The 19,738-nt window shown below is 45.8% G+C and overlaps 1 protein-coding gene across 1 annotated transcript in view; it reads left to right on the top strand.

The window, feature by feature from the left end:
- The window catches only part of LOC119398676 (WD repeat and FYVE domain-containing protein 2), a 53,757-nt gene that overhangs the window by 5,690 nt on the left and 28,329 nt on the right, over positions 1-19,738 (top strand). Inside the window, exons 4-7 of the mRNA XM_037665511.2 lie at positions 107-180; positions 268-322; positions 3,432-3,582; positions 4,901-5,013. Coding sequence (XP_037521439.1) covers positions 107-180; positions 268-322; positions 3,432-3,582; positions 4,901-5,013 — 393 coding nt within the window. The remainder of the gene's footprint in view (positions 1-106; positions 181-267; positions 323-3,431; positions 3,583-4,900; positions 5,014-19,738) is intronic.

Here is a 19,738-nt window from a genome sequence, read left to right as displayed (position 1 = left end):
AATGCTTTATATTTTGTACTCCCCCTTTTCTAAGCTACTCGTGTAGTATTCTTTACATTAATTTGATTAAATGTTCGCAATCACAATTTCTCTCTTTATTCCCTAGCTGCTGCATCAGCGATGGACTACAACTCTGAAACTCGAAGGTTATTTATTGGAATGGACAATGGCTCCATATCGGTGCGTTGGCATAAGAGAAGCTGCTGGCTCTTTATCTCTGGTAGCGCTTAGCCTCTCTTGAGCCTTATCTCCTTCTTCTTGTTGCAGGAGTTTCAAATTTCTGATGATTTCAACAAGATGACTCATCAGAGAAATTATTTAGGTGAGTTGAAGCTTACCTTGCTTGAACGTAAACATCAAATTAAAGGACCCAAACATAGTGCACCGAGTCAACTTGATGTATGTTGAACACGATCACATAAAGGTAACCAAGCATTTCTGCGTGACTGTAAGAGGGTAGACAGTGGCCTCTCAATATTAAAAGCCACTGCCATGAAAATCGGTCCCTGCCGGCGGCAAGTTATCTTTTCGTCCACTTGCTTCGCACATATGTCCTAATTACTACAAAATAACACCCCGTGTACTTTTCTTGTCATTATTGTCTCATTTCTCACTTATATTGTGTCTAACAAAGAAAAACAAGCCCTTAAGAAAGTCCCCTTCTTTCCTTCATTCATAGCGAGGGTCTCGTTCTGGCAGACTTGATGCCTTCAGGTGGTATGCGAGGGATTATTGGTCAGCTGCCAGCTCGTAAAAAGATGTTAAGTGACACCAACAGGCAGAAAAAGCGTGTTCCACACTCGCCGCCATGGCTGCGATCGGCGCTGACTAATACTCCTAGGTTTAAATTCACGTATATACCCCATAAAGTGGACGGGGGGATGGCCGCCGCCGTAGCTCAGTGGTAGAGCATCAGACGCGTTATTCGAAGGTCGCAGGTTCGGTCCCTGCCAGCAGCAAGTTATCTTTTCGTCCACTTTACTTTCTTCGCATTTATATCCTAATTACTACAAAATAACACCCCGTGTACTTTCCTTGGCATTATTGTCTGTTCCCATTTATATTGCCATGAAATTTTGTACCATGTAAGAAAAGCCTAGTTCTAGATAGTGTAGGTATAGCAGCTCGTGTGCAAAATTTTACATTTGAGATGCAAGTAGACCTGTCTCAAAAGGCTCGAGTATAAATGTTTTTCATATCAAAACTAAAAGAAAAAAATTTGCCGGAAACGAAACACACCCGAAACGTTCAAAACTGGGACGGCTCTTCAGCATGACCTTGGAGATCAGGCAGTGCCCATGATATGGTGTTGGACGCAGTGTACTGATGTGTGCATCATATCCGCTAACCATAAAGTTCATGTGTCATCCATTAAGGTTATATTCAAAGGCTGCTAGTAAGAAAATTAAGGTACTAGTTCCTCAGCTTTGCAGGTGGGTTTAGCATTATATGGTAAAATAACGAATTTGCCAAAGTTAACTTTTGCTGCAGTTGACTCTTTGAGGGTCAACTTCTGTGAGGGTCGAATTTTTTCACGAAGTGCAGTCCGAAAATGTGTATTTTTTATTGCTAAAATAAATTCTTCAGGCGATTCTATTTAAGAAAAATATTGTTTAAATGTTTCTTGCGTGACTGTAAAGTGACAAAAAAATAATTTTTGTTGTTATACACATGGCTGATTTGTAGTAACATCAAGCAAAATCCTAAATAAAGAAACACTTCTACGATTTTTTATAAATAAAAATTATGAATTGTAATAAACATAGCTCACATACATACAAAAATAAGCGCACCAGAGTACTTTTCTGCTAAAAAATGTTCGTGCTCCTCAAAACAGGGAACGCAACCATGGTGGCGTCGCTTGTGTAATTTAGCGCCGCACGGAAACAGATGTAATCTCGCCTCTGGGAGCAATAAACAAGCGAGTTTAGAAACCAGACAGCCATCAGATTTGTGGGCGCGAGAAGCGATAACCACCTGAAGGATGAAACCGAAACCAGCCGCACCGCATGCGCATGTTCTGATGCGCAAGTGAAAGCTGCTGCGCCGCTTCGAAAAGCAAAAAAAAAAAGAAACAGCAGAGATACATCAGCGCATGAAAAAAATTTCACGTATTGCCAAAGTATGGCAGCACATGCCAAGCAAGAGAAATGATCGAAAAAGGTGCGCGTTTTAAACATACAGGCTATGCCATACATGTATGTACGACGAAAACCCCTTTGGTACCTGTTAGGTGATGCCGTATATGTACGGTGAAAACCTTCAAAGGGTTAAAGCCCAGATGATCTTCGAAACACACTTTTGGTTTATTGTGAGTTGGGAATGACCAATATGTATGCATACAGCCAGGCACGTAGCCAGGATTTTTTTTCGGGGGGGGGGCCCAAGGCCTAATTGTTCGAAAGAAAGTCTTTCCAAGGCAAAAACAAAAAAAGTTGTCTGGGAATATAGAAGGCTGGAAAAATTTCGGGGGGGGCCCGGGCCCCCCGGGCCCCCCCTTGCCTACGTGCCTGCATACAGCATTGGGCTGGAGACAGTAGTATCAATTCATGTAGGGCCTCAGCACAGTAGTATGGTTCGTACATACTGATAGTTTTTAATTCTATGGATTGCCTGTTACTGTGCAGTCCAAGTTAGTAGATGCATCATAAAAGCACTATTTTATGAAGTGTGGGAGGCATAACATTGTTTTAGTGTTGCATGTGCATACTGAACATGAATGGAGTCACTTTGGTGGAAATAACATTTTACATGGCATCACCGTAATGAAATGTGCTTCTATGTGGTTACATGGAGTTAGTTCCTCTTAAAGGTTTGTTTTCTAGTACGCTTTTTCTTTTGTTACGCAGCTTTTATGTGCAAGCTACACTGGTCATTCTGAAAATACGTAAGGTGGAGTTCAGCTGGAAGGAATTAGTGGTTTCATTTTACGCATTATTTTGGTGTTTCCTTTGATGTGGCGTCAGTGCAGCTCAATTTTTTTTCCACTTAGTGTTGGTTAGTGGTCGATGAATCGTGGATGAATTGGGGGTGGGGGGTAAAAATTAAAAAATAAACACACATACATGTGGGAAATACAACGCGGAAATTGTATCACTAGCATAACCACAAGTTTGGAATTACAAAAGCAGCACAGATGAAATACATAATGTCACAGACAAAATTTTAAAAGATGATTTTCAGTGTGAAAAGTGAACGTAACAAAATAGAATTAGATTGCTGCTGAACATTCTAAATGTGACAGCAAATACTGCTTGAATGATTGGTCATTGATTGGTTGTGGGTAGAAGTGTTTGCAAAAGGGGGGGGGGGGCTGCCGGGGAAGACGTAACAGCAGCAAAGCTGTAAATCCTGCTCCCTCTTTCCCGCTTTGCATGTGGTTTTAAACGTGTTGTATCTTGGGGCTACGGCTTCTGTGGGCGGCTATGCAGCACACCAGGGCCGAGTGATGGGCATAGTGTTCTCACTCATCGCTGAGTGGGTGCTGAGTGTGGCCAGGGACAAGCACTTCCTGTGGCACTGCTCCGAGACAGGCCGGCGGCTGGGTGCCTTCCAGAGTGGGGCCTGGTGCATGGCTCTCCAGTATCCTTCTTCTACTCCCCTTGTGTCCACACCACTGATGGGATATGTTGTCCTGCTGCCGAGCACAATATTGTCGACTGTATTTTCGTCTATGGCACTTGAAGTAGCAAAATGCTCACTTACTGAGGCCTATCATGTGAACCCTTCAAGGGTCTAAAATGCATGGCTCATTTGGCCTTATCTATTCTTCCTCTAATTGTGAATTCATTAGTTATCTCACTTAGTGGTCAATTATAGCAGGGCCCCAATGTGAGCCAGTGAAGAATGGTGAAAAAAAAAATAAATAAAATGAATAGCATTGTTACAAAATATGGCCACTGTACTCCACTCCTACTTACTTGGTGAGGCTCTATAAGTTTACTCCACTTATTAGTAGTTTTTAATTAATCACCGTATGGCATCGTACAAAGCACAGCACCACACAGTTGCTTGTTTAACTCTATGGGCTCAGTTGTCCTGCTTCAAACACATGGCAGTATTTCCATGTGCATAATGTGGACGGAGCACAGTATGCCCGTGAACAGCCAATACTAAACTAAGTAGGTTTGTTATTGTAAAACAAACTGGGAAACAGAGTCTCATACAATTCCTACATGCACTGAAAGATAACTCGAAAGATAAAATTTGTTTTTAGTGCCTTCAAAAGATGGCAGCATGTTTCAGACAGTGAGTTTTTTTTCAGTGGTATGTGAAGTTTTAGGTTCTATCATGCCATCGTACAGATACTGGGCTGGTCATTCGGGACAAGCCTAAATTTCTATGCTCACGCAGTGTTCTTTGTTAGGAGTTTAAAAACTATAAACTGGTTAAAATTAAACTGAAGCACTTCACTAATTCCTCTTAAATGCTCAATTGCAACGTCAAAAAGTTAATATTACTCAGTCATCAACTTTCCTTTATGTTCACTGCTTTATCTAACCATTTGTTTATTCCCACCGTCATGGCATCATCATGTGACAGTGTAATATGTCTCGTATTGTTTTAGTCGGGAAGTGTCAAGACGTGGGCTAGCAAGAAAGCTACAGCTTTATAAATGGCACCATTTTATGAACAAATGGTAGGCCTTTCTTGCATCAGAGCACAGGAGTGAGCTGTTCAGGTTATTCCGTGCATGCACCTCTCTGCCAGTGCTCCTACAGAATGGGCCTCTACCTGTACCACAATGAGGTGCACGTCGCATCTGAGTTTATGCTAGCTATACTGATATGCATGAATTCATTTAGTGATTGACAGGGCATGCCCCGCCCCTCAAGCCCGGAGCTGGGATTGTCACCGCTTTGTGCCAGCTGCTTACATTACCTTAACTGATGCCTGCCAGGTTTGATGCACAGTCCAAGCATGCATTTGTTGGAGACTACTCTGGGCAGATAACCATGCTGAAGGTGGAACAAACTGGCTATAAGCCTGTTACTACACTCAAGGGGCACTCTGGTAAGCCTTTTTTTTTTCTTTAGCTGAGCTTTTTCCAAATGCTGTTCAGTAACTAACCCTAATGCAGTACGAAAGTATGCATTCTACATTCCAAAGCTGGTGCTATTCATTCGTTGTTCTGAACGTGTAACTTGCCACACTCACACAGGCTACATGTTTTATATCTTGCTTAGGATATTTTCATCGGGGCCGCTCATTTGTAATTTCATCGTGGTACCACTGAGCATTTCCAGAAACCACAGTGCCACATCGCCTCTATTGGTTCAGCATAAAGCATTATGAGCACAGTGTGAAGAGGTCTCTTTGCATGTGTTCTTTACCTGGATTTGGCTTTCTAGTTTTTTTGTATGCATTACTGCTGTTGCCCAAACATTCTGCATTCTTCAATTATAAGATGCCAGATTATTGCTGCCTGCTAGAGTGGTTTTCCTCGTGTGCCATGCTGAATATGGGTCATGGAATATGGGTCATGGAAGAAGTACGGCTACTGCCATGCACCATTTCATCAAAGGCGGCAGTTTAAGGAAGGGATAAATGGGCCAAACTGCACTCTTGGTAATGGAAGGCTTGCATACGCAGTTGGAACACTGTGGTCCCACATTGGTTGGTGGGAACATTGGTGCAGTGTATTTGTTGACATCAGGACTGCCACCAGTAACCTTTCTTTTTTTCTTTTTTTTTTTCCTCTCAAGGCTTCTGTGATAACACTAACCTTTTACTGATGATGATGGTGTGGTTTAATACTTATGTCACATTTATCAGTGACTGCAGGAGCTAAATACAGGTAAAGTAGTGAGACTGGATCTGTTAAAAAGTCTTGATCCGAGGGGCGCATATCATTCAAACTAGTTCCTTTAGGCATCGATACACTGAGTACAACACAATTCCCACGCTGAGAACGCTCCCTGAGAAAGTCGGCTGCCGTGACCTCTCTCGGAGACTGTGACAGCCCATTGGATGGTGGGAACACTGTTGGAAAGGTGATCTTTCAGGCTTCTCTTGAGATTTGGGAGCAGGAAGATGTCTGCCAGGCTCGTATCGGTGCTGATGCAGTCCAAAAAAAAGAAAAACTAACGCTACATGTCATATGTACTACTACCTGTGAGTGAAAATACACAAACATTGAACACAGTATCGAGTGATATAAAATATGAAAAGCATCACGGGGGGGTATTTGCGTCATCAATGTTGATATTTTTTCACCTCAACAAAATATTGCAGTGAGAAAATGACTCACTTTAGTCTAACTTATTGCAGGTTCTCAGGGTGAGCCACTTACAAGTCCAACTCTAAAGATAGCCTGTAGCAGTGATTTATTGCACAATTAGGAATACAGTTAAATACCTGGATGTAACGAACCTCTATTTAACGAATTCCTAGATTTAACAAATTGTTTTCATTCCCCAACTCCATCCTCATAAAAGCCCATGTATTTTTTACCTTCATGTAATGAAGGCATTGTGGCAAATTACCTGAGTGTAACAAATTTTCCACCTCATCATTCATTATTTTGAGCAGTAGATCTGCCGAAAATTCGGATAAATAATGCGTAACTTTTGCAATTGCTTAAAAAATAACAGGCAAGTGGCGATCGTGAGAGGAATGCATGCGAGCACAGTGAGCCAGAGCAGTCAATCCGGTGTGCTGCGATGATCATGATGATGATGAAAGCCACTTGCTCCCCTAACGCCACTCTGTGGCAGATCTGAGTTTTTTCCCTTTTTTTCTTGCTTACGCATCGTGCATACCTGCCAACTCTTCCGAATTGTCCGGGAGACTCCCGAATTTGGACCTAATCTCCCGATTGTACGAATGTCATCTCGAATCTCCCAAAAAGTGGCCACCACAGCAGAGGCGGGTGTTTTTTTCTCTTTCTTTAAGATCATGCACGTACGTCAGCCTTTCATGCTGCGTCAGTGGCAGTGCTGCGGAAGAGCACTCGCCACCACATTTCTATTTCATTGTAACCATATCGTAGAGTACCGCTGAGTACTTTCTAGGCACTGCGCATCTGGGCGTAGGCTGGCCATGAGAAGCGCTCGTCACTGTGTCGAAAGAACGCGAGGGAAAAGGTAGTCTCAACGAAAAGAGACTGCCAGAAGTGAACGGCCACCGGAGCCGCGGTGCTGTATGTTCACGAGCGCTCCGATAACGAGACGGCGAGACTGTTGAGCACATTCCATTTTCCAAAGGAAGGGTGGTTGGCAAACCGGCGGTAAGCGGCCCCCAATGTGCTTTGCACTCTCCATATCGGCGTGCTTGGGAGAAACAGCACCGCGTGTCGCAATCTTCCCGCTCCGGCCACCATTCAGTTCGCTTGCGGCAATCGTTTCCGTTGAGTCTAGCCAGAACTTTTTCGTCTCAGTCTTGGCCCCCGCAGTTTGTATGCTACACCTACGCTGTCTGCCGTGGCTGTGGAGGTTGCGTGTTTCCAGAGTTCAGTTAGGTTGATGGCAGCGTCAAAATCAAAGAAGTACTTGCAAGTGTTTCTGGACTCATACACAGCTGAGTTTCCGTGCTTTGTGACTTCGCGGAAAGGTGACAAGTACGGATTCTGTACCACGCGCGCCTGTGATGTAAGCGTGTCGCACGGTGGGAAGGCCGATATAAAGGTGCGCATCGCTTCACAGAAGCATCAGAACTACGTTCGTGCTGCGGAAGGGCAAGGCAACATTTGCAGCTTTTTCCAAAAGAGCTGTGAATACAGCACGATCCGCGCAGAAAGCCTATTCACGGCATTTCTAAGCGTTAGTGATCATGCAGGGCCGTTGTTTCGGAAAATGTTCCCGAAGTGCGAGAACGCGAATCGGTACATGTGCGGACATACGAAAACCACTGCCATCGTTGGTGAAATGGCTGCACATACCGGAAACACAATGATGGAGGCTCTGAAATGCCGTGCTTTTGCAATCGCAGTGGACGGAAGCAACGACGGCGGGTTGCAAATGTACCCATTCGTGGCGGCGTACTACATCGAGGAATCGCGAAACGTGGAAAGCAAACTGCTTTGTTTGCAGGAACTCCATGGAGAGGCCACCGGCCGAAAGATTGGAAACCTCGTTCTGGACGCGCTCAAATCGCGTGGTATACCGATTGAGAACTGCATCGCATTTTCTGCCGACAGTGCCAGTGTGATGATCGGCAAAAAAAACGGCGTGGCAGCTGTGCTAAAAGAAGCCCAAGAAAATTTGATAGTCTTTGGCTGCCTGTGTCACCTCATAAATCTTGCGGCCGAGAAAGGAGCCGCATGCTTACCTGCAAAATTCGACAAAATGCTCATGGACGTCTTCTACTACCTCGAGAAGAGCGCCAAGTGAAAAGACAGGCTTGTTGAATTTCAAGGGATGCACAACACTGAGGTGCGGAAGATTTTGAAACACGTGCCAACGCGGTGGCTATCGCTGGGAAAGCGTCTGACCAGATTGCTGGAGCAGTGGCAGCCCTTGGTCAGCTTCTTTTTGAAGGAGACAAAGCCGAAAAGCCAGCAGCGCCCAAACTCTCTGGGTCGTACCAGATCCCCAAGACAGCTGCAGCTTTGGCAGATGTGCGCGACGAAGTCCAGCGAGATCACCAAAAACGGAAGGAGCCAAGAGGCAAGATGGATGCAACCCCGGCAAAGAAAGTAAAGCTTTCATCTGAGAGTACCGGACGTGCCAGCTTGACCCGTGAGGAACGGCTTTCGTACCTCCTGACCTCTGATGTAAACTTCGCTTATGGCCTTTTCTTGAAGAGTGTCATCCCTGTGTTTGACAAAGTCAACTCCCAACTTCAGTCACAGGCACCTCAAATTCATCTGCTCCAGTCCCTCTTGATGCAGTTCCTAAGGGACCTTTTGGCTAGGTTTGTCAATCCCTCTGCCATTAAGGCCGGCTCATCGCCACTGGAAGTTCCCTATCAAGATTTAAAGAACCAAAAAGCCAACGAAGATCTTTTCCTCGGGAGCCACACATTGTCCGTTGTGGAAGGACTGCGTGCCAGTGAGAAGCAGGATTTTTTTTCTACTGTTCAGAAGTACTTTACTGTCACATGTGACTATATACGGCACAAATTTCCACTGAAGAATGAAACCTTGAATAAAGCGGAAGTTGCTAATCTGAAGTTCTTGAATGACGCATCTTTCACAAGCCTTCGCTTCTTCATTGAGTCCTTTCCGCAAATTCTGCCCCAGGGGAAGAATGAGTCAAGAGTAGAAGCCTTCGATGCTCTTGAAGTGGAATTTGCAGAACTGCAGGCACACGGTATTTCTGAGGACATTCTAAATGAAGAGACGATTGATGTTCAGTGTTCAGAATTAAGTGGGAAGTATCACTAGCGTTGATGGAGAAGTGAAATTTGGAAGAGTGTTAACCCTTTGCGGTCCGTTGTCGGGCAGCGCCCGACAACGCAACACGGCCGTAGCGGTCCGCTGTCGGGCCCCGCCCGACAAGGGTGTTCGTGGTTTAAATTTTGCTGTTTTCTCACCGCGAGTCGCGCACATTTTTTGTATACATGAAGGGCCATCTCTTGAGGAATAAGTGAGCTTTGTTTGTTGAGGTTTTACTTTTTTGACACTAGGGTGCAGCACTATGATCAGCACGGGGCCTAGAGCGTACCCACTCGCGCGCGCGGTTCGCTGAGAAGCATGGCCACGTTTTCACCGCGTGCGTTTTACGGCGGTGCTTTTAGCGAAAGCGAGGATGACTTTAGTGAGGAAGAGAATTACGTGCCTCCACCAGACAGTGATGACAGTGATTCGACAGAAGTGAGTGACGAAGACGACGACGGCGGCGGTGGAAACCTGCAGTAATAACCCTGGCCTGCACACAGGGGAATGCTTTGAGCGGTATCATACGTTGCCCAAATATCACTAAAAGAGTTGCCTGCAGAATGCAGGAGCAAAAATAAATATCCTGTGCGTTTCTCTTCCACAGCTTGTGTTTTTATTCGCGGCGCCAGAAACTGGCGAAATAGTTTCGGACCGCTAGAGCCGGAAAGTGGGTAAAGGTTTTGGACCGCAAAGGGTTAAAGGTGATGCTGCAGCTGCTTGCCATTCCACACAGCAATGCTGAATGTGAGAGGATATTTAGCATGGTTAAGAAGACTAGAACCGAATTTCGGTCTTCACTTTCAAACAAGACTCTAAGTGACCTCCCCATGGTGAAGTCACCAAACCGGACGTTGTTTTGAGCAGATGTATTCTGACAAATTTTTTAGGCTTGCGAAGTCCGCAACTGCCAGGTGCCTTCACAAGTAAAGAAGTTTGGTTCAAGCAGCTCAAAATAACCATCCTTGCCCCTTTCTGATGTCATTCTCCAGTCTCTGTAATTTCCGCTATGCAACTCAACACCCCCCCCCCCTTCTGCGGTCTCCGGAATTTTCATGCTGCGAGGTTGGCAGGTATGATCGTGACACCAGATGTCGCTGTTGTGTGCACCTGATTTTGTTTGCTTTTTTAGGCTTGTGCGTGTTTTGTTGTCGTTGCATCGTGTGTGAAGCAGATGCGATGCAAGCCTTAAAGGGACACTAAAGAGCAAAACGATTTATCTCATAATTAGTAAAGTACTCCTTCACGATACCAAAAACACCACACTTGCTGCGAGAAGATGCTTAGTAAGAGAGAAAACGTGCAAAGACAAAATGTGGGTGGCGACGCCACCTTGAAGTTTCAGCACCATTCGCCGTGAAGTCACATGTTTTGACACCGACTACTAGGGACTACGTGGTTTCTAATCGGTAAAAATGAAGTATATTGTCCTCTGATGGGGCTATAGACTTAATATACCAAGTTTGGAGTAATTTTGTTGAGCCAATGGCACCCTGTCACTTGTCCCGTTAATCGGGATGGCAATCGCCGGGCGGATTCTAAGGGCTGGCGTCAAGGCCCTCCGAAAACGCACCACGAAAGCGCGGACAATTTAGAGTTGGTCCTTTGGTGCGCCAGCGAACGCCGGTTGTGGTCCAAAGACCGAGTCAGAGCCGAGAGTCGATAACACAAACGAAAACGAAATATATTCTCAGTTAAGGCAATACAAATAACACAAACACGTGCACACTCGGCTGGTACCAGTTACAACTTCACAATATAACTCGGATGGTGTTTACACAACGGGAGCTAAACAGATCACACGCTACGAATGCAATCGCATGCATTACAACTATTCAATGACAGTTAAAGTCCTGAATAAACAATGGCGTATCCAGTCCACAATACTTGGACGGTAATCGAATGCTTCTCTTCAAGGAAACACTCACGCCAGCTCCAGCGTTGATCGTCGTAGCTCAACCGACGTCGTGACTTGTCACGGCTCACACGGTGTCGTCATCGGATTCTTCCAAATCGACGATCGACTGACCGCACACCATCATAAACACGTCTTCTTTGGCTAACGGAGCCACACGTAGCATAACTTCACCATATCCGGGCCGACTGACTCGCTCACTCCTTCACTGACTTCTCCACCTGTCTGGTCGTCGTCGCACGCTTTTATCCCTTCTCCCCCGGTTTCTAGAAGCGTCGGGAGAGTTCTTCGGCGTGCAGTACAGCTGAGGCTGGAGAAAGGGCTTGAACTTTCTCGTAGGTTCGAATCGCGGCGGCATCGCTCGGTGCTGCGTCCCCCGTTCCTTCTAGAAACATCCAGGCTTTGCCGGGCGTTGATCGTGTTGTTTGCTTCTGGCTCCAGTGGGTGAGGAGGATGCGGCGCGCCGGCGTCTTTTGATGTTTGTTTTTTTCGTCTTTCGCGCTTGTTGGTCGCGCGGCTCGCGCTGTTCTGTCTCGTAGCTGCTTGAAAGCGGCCGCGCGCGCGCTTTATAACCCGCTCGTTTGTGACACTGCCCCCCACTTCAAGAATATTATCACATAATATTCAAACAACACAAATGAGCGCGCACATACACAGAACCAAAAATGTCCCACATACAGAGTCCACAACTCTGTCCACACACAATGCGCGTCACATTCACAATAGAAATATCAATACAATTCACAGGGCATTTCAAAGTCACGACATACGAAAGATAAACATAAGCGCATATGTACAACACACCAACACATACATTTCATATAAACAATGCAAACGCACAAAACAAGCTCTTCATTTACAACGCTTATACAAATATATCAATATCATTGTACACATAAGGTTACGCAAACGACACTTAGGCTCACTAGACATACACACTTGACACAGGGAATAATAACACTTCGAACACTTTCAAACTCAAAACACTTCAAACACTTTCAACTCCAACACCCTGTCTTGTTTAAATCGTGTCGCGCTTGCGCCCCTTCTTTCGGTGCTCGCGCGCTCTCTTTTTGTTCCTCTTCTTTTTCTTGCGAGCCGTTCCATTTGACGGTGCCGGAGGGGGCGTCTCTGCTGCCGTCGACACATTCGACACCGGCAAGGCGTGGTCGCGTTAGTTAGAACGTTCGCGGTGCTTCGCCAACTTCTGCGCGCCGGGGTGTTGTGCTTGGACGACCACCTTCGTCATCTTTTGAGCCGCAGATGATGGTGGCCGCTCAGTTGCAATGTCACCTGCTCGGCGCGTCTTCACAGGCGGTACAGCGACCGTTGGTGCCCCCTCATTGATATTCCGTGATACCTCGGCCTCAATTTGAGCTCGGGCAGCATCCTTCATGGGATTCCCTTCCGCGCTTCCTTTTGTCGCGGTTCCCGAACTGACGAGGGCTCGATCTTCGGGGCTTCTCCTAAACGTTCAGGATCGTATGGCCCTCGAGCTCCGTCGATGTTTCCCACGATTAGGTCAAACAGGGGGTTATCCATGCACAGGGCAGTAACTCTCCCGCTGAAGTAAGGGGTCTCAACCTCAATCTTGGCTTCAGGAAGCATTCGATCGAATGGAACTATCAAGCAGGCAAACCGGTTGGGTATTGCCTGTGAACTCGCTCTCTCGGACCAATTTCTTTCGTACGATAACAGTCGTGCACCCACTATCTCTTAATACCGTGACTTCCTTTCCACCAACCTTCCCCTTAAGTGTCGACATTCCTTTCGTTGTGTCTGTTGTCATTGCAGCACCAATGAAATGCATCTTCTTCCCGCTTTTCAGCTCGGTTAATTCATTATTGATCGCTTCCTCTTTTGGCGGGGCATGCGCACAAGCTGCTTGGTGGGCCTTACTTGCATCGTTTCGACATGCGTCTGCTTTGTGCCCAGTCTGACCACATTTAAAACACTTCATCACACTGGGGCGTGAGAAGTTGGTCCGACAACTGTTAGCGCGATGGCCCACGCGGTTACACAGAAAGCATCGCGGAACACTCTCCGGTGCATGCTTCTTTTCTTCAGGTGCCGATTTCTTCGACTCCTCGTGACCCTCCTTTTTTACTTTGGCCAGATTCGTGCCACCTTGCGCTTCCAAGAATTGATCGGCCAATTCAAGCATGTCCTCAAGCGATTTAGCTTTCCTCTCTTTCAGATACGGCAACAGGCTCGGGTGGCAACTGGTGAGAAATTGCTCTCTCATTAAAAGCTCTCTAAGCTCACCGTACTCCTGTGCCGTCTCTGAAAGTTCGATCCACCTGTCAAAGTAATGGCTGAGTCGCGCCGCATACTGCGTTGCCGTCTCGCCATCAGCTGGCTTTCCCGTACGGAACCGATCTCGGAAGCCCTCCACGGTGAATCTAAATCGCTTCAGCAAAGCAGCTTTCACTTTCGTGTAATTAGCTGCATCAGTAGGTGTCATCCTACCATACACACTGAGCGCTTCGCCACTCAAACAAGTGCTCAAAGCTGTTGCCCATTGCTGTTCCGCTAGAAACCAATTTTGGCTTCTAGCTATTGTCTCAAACCTGTGCAGGTATGCATCAAGGTCATCTTTCCTCTCATCAAACGCCACAAGCAGTTTGCTTGGGTTCAAACGGAAGCTATGATCTTCCCTTTCGCTGCTCTCCACTCTAGCCTGGACGGGAGTTTCAGCGCGCTGCTGCAAACGGAGCCGTTCGAGTTCCAATTCGTGCTGCCGTTGCCTTTCTCTCTCAGCCATCTCAGCTTGCATCTGTCTCTCTTGCGCCTCTCTTTCTTCTCTCTCCCTCTCAGCTGCCAGCCTCTCTTTCTCTAGTTCTGCTTCTCTCTCTTTGATGGCCCTCTCAGCCGCCAACCTCTCTCTTTCAAGCTCTGCTGCTTTTTCTTCCTTAACTCTTTCTCTTTCTTCTTTTTCCTTTTGGCTGACCCACTTTCGTAGTTCGGCCCCAGACAAACCCATCTTTTCACCAAGGGCAACTAACTTCTCAAGATCCATGATGCCCGTTAACAAAACCTAGCCGCGTGCACAAAATCTCTGCCTAACTTCGAATTCAAAAACACTCTCTGCACACAGGTTAGCGAGAACGCGGTGCAACACTCAAAATCGTTCGCAAGCACTATCAACGTCTCAAGGCTCTTTCTCCCTACCTTGGACACACTGTGCACCAAAAAGGTCCTGTGTCGCGGACGCCAGAATAATTGTCCGTTGTCCCGTTAATCGGGATGGCAATCGCCGGGCGGATTCTAAGGGCTGGCGTCAAGGCCCTCCGAAAACGCACCACGAAAGCGCGGACAATTTAGAGTTGGTCCTTTGGTGCGCCAGCGAACGCCGGTTGTGGTCCAAAGACCGAGTCAGAGCCGAGAGTCGATAACACAAACGAAAACGAAATATATTCTCAGTTAAGGCAATACAAATAACACAAACACGTGCACACTCGGCTGGTACCATTTACAACTTCACAATATAACTCAGATGGTGTTTACACAACGGGAGCTAAACAGATCACACGCTACGAATGCAATCGCATGCATTACAACTATTCAACGACAGTTAAGTCCTGAATAAACAATGGCGTATCCAGTCCACAATACTTGGACGGTAATCGAATGCTTCTCTTCAAGGAAACACTCACGCCAGCTCCAGCGTTGATCGTCGTAGCTCAACCGACGTCGTGACTTGTCACGGCTCACACGGTGTCGTCATCGGATTCTTCCAAATCGACGATCGACTGACCGCACACCATCATAAACACGTCTTCTTTGGCTAACGGAGCCACACGTAGCATAACTTCACCATTTCCGGGCCGACCGACTCGCTCACTCCTTCACTGACTTCTCCATCTGTCTGGTCGTCGTCGCACGCTTTTATCCCTTCTCCCCCGGTTTCTAGAAGCGTCGGGAGAGTTCTTCGGCGTGCAGTACAGCTGAGGCTGGAGAAAGGCGAGAGCTTTCTCGTAGGTTCGAATCGCGGCGGCATCACTCGGTGCTGCGTCCCCCCTTCCTTCTAGAAACATCCAGGCTTTGCCGGGCGTTGATCGTGTTGTCTGCTTCTGGCTCCAGTGGGTGAGGAGGATGCGGCGCGCCGGCGTCTTTTGATGTTTGTTTTTTTCGTCTTTCGCGCTTGTTGGTCGCGCGGCTCGCGCTGTTCTGTCTCGTAGCTGCTTGAAAGCGGCCGCGCGCGCGCTTTATAACACGCTCGTTTGTGACACACCCAAACACTCAATACACTTTGAAATCCGCGACGTCATGCGGTGAGATTTCGACGCCAAATTTAAAAATGAAACTTTGAACTTGATTTTCTCCTCTATTAATAAACCTATGATGGTGAAATTACCTAACAACGTTAGAGTTCTCAGAACACAATTTATCGATCTAAACCGATTCATTGTTTCTTTTTAGTGTCCCTTTAACGCGAGTGTCAATGTCAGCAGTGTGTATTGTGCGTTTCTCACAGTGATTGTTCGCTTCAAAAATGAGTTCGGCGAGAAAGCGTAAAGTTTTGTCTTTCGAGGACAAGCTCTCAATCGTCATTGCAGTTGCTGCTGGTTCAAGCTCGAAGAAAAAAAGGATAAGGTTGTCTGATGTGGACAAAGCTATCCTTGCGTGGTTTTTGGACACGCGTGCTTGAAACGTGCCCATAAGCGGCGCCATCCTACTATAAAAAGCGAAGGATTTTGCTTGCATCCTGGTGCACAACGACTTCAAAGCTAACAACAGCTGGCTGCAACGATTTAAGAGCCGAAACTGAGTCGGCGGGAAGATCATTAGCAGTGAGCCAGCCTCTGCCGACAGTGATGCTTGGGCATCATGGATGGCCGAGGAGCTGCTGGGCATTTTGAGCCGCTACGAGGCAGCTGACGTTTATAACGCTGATGAAACGGCTCTGTTTTATCTGATGCTGCCTAATCGCACGCTGGCGCTTAAAGGAGAAGACTGCCACAGAGGCAAGCAAAGCAAACTCCGCGTGACAGTTTTGCGTTGCGCCAACAGCGATGGCAGTGACAAACGGGTCCCGTCTGTTATTGGGAAAATCGCGCCGCCCAGATGCTTCAAGGAAACGAAGCGAATTCCAGTAAAGTATGTGGCCAATTCAAAGGCATGGATGTCGCGGACGATCTTTTCCGATTAGTTGAAAGTTTTCAACCAAGACATCATGCAACAATGCCGCCAAATCTGTTTGCTCCTGGACAATTGCTCTGTGCACTACGTTGACGGCTTTCAGCTCTCAAACATATATTTTCCTCCCAATTGCACATCCCTGATACAGCCACTGGACAAGGAAATAATCAACAGCTTCTAGTGCTGCTACCGCCGTCGTGTGATAGAAAAGATTCTTCTGGACATCCGTTTTGAATGGCAAACGAAGATCAAAATCTATCAAGCGTCGAGATGATTGCCACGTCGTGGCAAGAAGTTGAAGCTCAGACTGTTTCAAATTGCTTCACCAAGGCCCAAATAAAGGTCGTTGAAGCTGGAATCTGTGACGACGAAGAGCCTGCGAATCCAGTGAATGTAACTGAGTTGTGGGATGCACTACGTGCGAACGGGGGAGTGCCTGATGACGTCGAACTTCGCGTATTTCTGTTTGCTGACAACAGCGCCGTATGTACCGAAGCAATGTCAGATGCGGCGCTTGTTGAAATGGTGCAAGATTGCGGTCACGGCGAAGGTGCATCAGAGAAAGATTCACTGTTTGCCGCGCCTACCGCGAAGGAAGTGATGGATGCGTTTGGACGTCTTGTATCGTGCCACCAGCGCGCAGGATGATGAAGCTGCATTTCATGAATTCACTTCCTTGGAGCGCCGCTTGATGTCATCATATGTATGAAGAAAACACGAACCAAAATCACGCAGTTCTTTTCTTCTGAATAAATGTGAGAGGTGAGGTCTTCTGAAGTGATGGCAGTCTTGTTTTCGTTTTGTTTTGCATGATACTTGCCGATTTTCACGTGAAACTGCATGTAACGAAAACCTGTATATAACGAAATATTGCTGACATTCGTCAATTTTGTTACATCTAGGTTCAACTGTATTGTGTTTGTAACCCTTTGAGGGTCATTGATGTAAACATACAGCACTGCAAGCAAGTTGTAAATGGTCAATACCATACATTTATGGTGTCATCTGTATGTTTCAAAAGACGTGGCAATTTTTAAACTCTTCTTGCCCAGCCAGTGCTGTCACCATGTTGAAGTAGAAATTTTTTTTTTCTTCCACCATTGACATTTGATTTTCATTACAAGGTTTGTTAGGCTGGCGCATAAATTATCGCTCACACATCCGTGTGGGTGTACGGCGGCAATTTTGGTTTTTGTCTCGTGGAGAGTTTTGATTTGTTGCACTCGTAATAACTGATGTCTAATTTCTGATGTTTCAAAAGGTGACCACTTGATATTCGCTCATTGATTGCCAACAGGGTGAGATTTGAGCTGTTCACAGGTGGGCGGTGGTGTATATAGACTATGTCCCTATATACAAAAGTTGTTACTGTGCCTCTGTTTTTTGTGTTGAGAACCACAAAAATTGATTGCTTCTCAGTGGTGATAACATAAAGGGTCAGTGGCAGTAGTTTATCGCAATGACGATATGGGTGTGCGCGCCAGTTTCTCTGCTGCGAGTGAGTCAAGCGGCGATCCCTTCAATTTGTACTAATGCCAAAATGACAAGTTGGAATCGGATTCATTGGATGTCAGCCGTCAAGAGGAAGAATTGCTAACCTGTTTGAAATCAAACTCTGACCGAGCAGCATCTTCTACGAAGCGTCAAACAGTCTGCCCTGGGCGAAACACGGCACTTGTGACTGATACAAACCTGACAGTTGTCTGGTGTGCACATTTTTCTAAGCCTGTGGAGCATAATTGTTCTTCTGAAGGTAATTTTAGATTATTAAAATAAGCTTGTTTCTCATTTTCATTTTCATTATTCATGGATAAGCACTGCATCTATACTTATCGAAAATATCTTTTTCTCAACAGTGTCGATAGTCGAGCGAGTTAGTACATGACCTTTTTCTCACTTTATGGTCACTCTGAAAAATTTAGGGTAATTTTTTCGAAATAGGTCATTTTGAAGATTTACATCTGCAATAAAAAAAATCTGTTCTGGGGGGATCACATTTGGCAAAAAAAATTCAGATGTCAAAGGGGTAAAAACTCCGATTTGCATTTTGCTCAGCATGCGGGTCTTTCCTGCAATAAATGAGTGACTATCAAGGGCCTTGATGTGTGGATGACAGTTTAACGCTTTCATTAACCTTGCTCCACCTTATGGACTTCCTCGGAACAGATTTGCCATGGTACAGCTAACGCTACCACAGTTAATTCATATGTGTTCAAAATAAATTCTGCTGAAATTGTCAGTCTGGCACGCCCCTTGCTGGAGTTATGGCTGTAAAGTAAAAGTAGGCTGTCTGGGCAAGCAGTCTGCAACAGCACCAGCTGCAAAAGTTCAGCTTGCTGTGTAATGGGTGTTGCAATTGTCAAGTACTGCGAGGGAACTTGATGTGACATCTTCAGCTACAAGGGTACACAGAATGTACACAGGCTGTACTTTGTATGAGATGTTTAGATGTAGTCCGCTATATTTCTTCATTTAGTGACAGACAGCTTTTGTGAAGAATCTTTGGTGGGGCCAGATCCCCTACTTCTGAAATTCCCGACTGGAGATATAGGGGCTAGTTGCCATTGAAAGCAACCGGCATGTATGGCTTTATCGGCCATGCAGAAAATCAGTTTCTATGTTGACACTTTGCAACCTTCGTTTTGCTTTCGATGTGCAGTTGACATTTTGAGCAATCATTTAGAAGTCACCTATAATTTTTTAATTTGAATGAGGAGTTGTTAATGCATTCTTGGGGGTTTGCTATCCAAGCAACAATGAGTCACCCAGGAATATCAGCTTCTCTGGCTTTATCGGTATGTCACAAGCATGGCGTGATGCTCCTCCATTAATCATTTGTTAACAGCAGTAATTGCATGGTCTTGTTGTTAGCTATTCTAGTTTACCCTGCACACTCTGCAGAATGAGCACATTTAGGCACATTTGTGGCCTACTCTAAAGACGTTAGTTTTGCTGGAAACAATAGAGGTTTATTTATTTATCGGTATGAGTTGCTGCTAACTGCTTAGTAGTACAAAAATGAAAAAAGCAAGGGTTTAACACAGATACAAAACAGAGGGACAAAAGTGTGTGCAGTAGCATGCAATGGACTAAATTAGGCCACTTGTAGTCACAGTTACAAAACATGTATTGAACAGGAATGAATGGATTGAAGACAGTAGGGATGAATACATATTTATGAAACACTGCAGCGCAACAAGAATGTCTATATTAGGTGGGCAAAGACAACTTTACCACTCCGTCCATTATAGTGAGCAGTTGTAAAGCAGGCAGTGCTACTAAAACTGCTAGGATTTGTCATGGGTCAAAATATATGAGTTGATAGTGTTTAGTACAGTAGTAGTGGGGTATCTACAGTGCTACAT

The sequence above is a fragment of the Rhipicephalus sanguineus genome, chromosome 1 (assembly GCF_013339695.2).
Source record: "Rhipicephalus sanguineus isolate Rsan-2018 chromosome 1, BIME_Rsan_1.4, whole genome shotgun sequence".
Classification (NCBI taxonomy): domain Eukaryota; kingdom Metazoa; phylum Arthropoda; class Arachnida; order Ixodida; family Ixodidae; genus Rhipicephalus; species Rhipicephalus sanguineus.
Note: the sequence above shows the minus strand (reverse complement) of the source record. Positions and strands in the feature narration are given on the sequence as shown.